Source organism: Perkinsus marinus (genome assembly GCF_000006405.1).
Source record: "Perkinsus marinus ATCC 50983 genomic scaffold scf_1104296964286, whole genome shotgun sequence".
Taxonomy (NCBI): domain Eukaryota; phylum Perkinsozoa; order Perkinsida; family Perkinsidae; genus Perkinsus; species Perkinsus marinus.
This window is the reverse complement of record NW_003204723.1, coordinates 88,616-89,719: the sequence shown is the minus strand read 5'-3', so window position 1 is coordinate 89,719 and position 1,104 is coordinate 88,616. Positions and strand designations below refer to the sequence as shown.

General features: G+C 50.2%; 1 protein-coding gene across 1 annotated transcript in view; it reads right to left on the bottom strand.

Moving 5' to 3' along the window:
- Nucleotides 1-600: 600 nt before the first annotated feature.
- The window catches only part of Pmar_PMAR025739 (hypothetical protein), a gene marked incomplete at both ends in the record, with an annotated part of 4,220 nt that continues 3,716 nt past the window's right edge, over nt 601-1,104 (bottom strand). Inside the window, one exon of the mRNA XM_002770666.1 lies at nt 601-1,104. Within this exon, the coding sequence (XP_002770712.1) occupies nt 601-1,104 (504 nt within the window).

Genomic DNA, 1,104 nt, shown 5'->3' with positions numbered 1-1,104 from the left:
GATTCGTAAAAGCGGAAATCGGGATCCGAGGCATACATGGCGATGGAGACCGGAGCATCCGCCAGCGCTTTCATCAAGGCCTGTTCAGTCCGTAATGACATATTGGCTGTAGTCGTCTCGCTCTTGTAGCAAAGCTTGCGGAAACATCCTCCTCATCCGATGATATCGGCTTGTTCTGCATATCGTCAGGTTGATCATTGGCTCCTCAGCCCATATCCGTTATACACTTGGTGACCGCCGCTCTTCCGTTTTCGTCGGTGACCTTGGCGAGCCCAGGATATGATAGGCTCCGCGTCTCAGGTAGTAAGTAATTGCCTGCTTGCACCCACTTGTTGATCTTAGTGTACTCGAGGTAACGATCCACTTGAGGTCCCAGGAGTCTCGAGAGGTTCTTGTAAAAGCAAGTAGAGTGCGAGCTTGCTTGGCTGCCATCGTTTTCCAAGAACCTCCTGAGGAATCCCACCACCGAGTATAGCCTCGGGAGTGTGGGATAGTGTGTAGTTGCCAGAGTCTTGCACGCTTCGGAAGCGTCGCTTTGAAGAAGGGTCGCAAAACCTTGACAATGTCTCGCATGTTTTCATAATCTATCGTGGCGAATCCCTAATTGCATACTGTTTTCCATATTTGGCCTTGAAGTTTGTCAGCTTTAACTTTGGCTTGGAACTGGAACTGGTCGAAGCTGGCCTCGTTCTTAAGCACCATCTCTAACATTACCACTGTTGAGTTCCAGCGGGTGGGCGTATCTATTGCGTAGTTTAGGTTAGCTTTCTCTTCATCAGGGATGTTGCTGCGAACATCCTCCATGATGCGAGCTGCCCTCCCGGAGAACTTCAACATCTTTAGCATCTCCCGGCATTTTGTGATGACGTTATGGACGACGGTCTGGTTGCGGACTGGTTTGGTGTCCTCGAGCCCACTTAGCCACGCGGCATCGTCTTCTGGTCCCCGCTCGTCATCATCCTCACTGTCGTCATCTTGATCGCTATATATAGCGTTAGCGAGTACTTCGACATCATCACCACCATTACCATCATTGTTACCATTACCACCATTGCCACCACTACCACCACTACCACCACTAATACCACTAACACCAACATCACC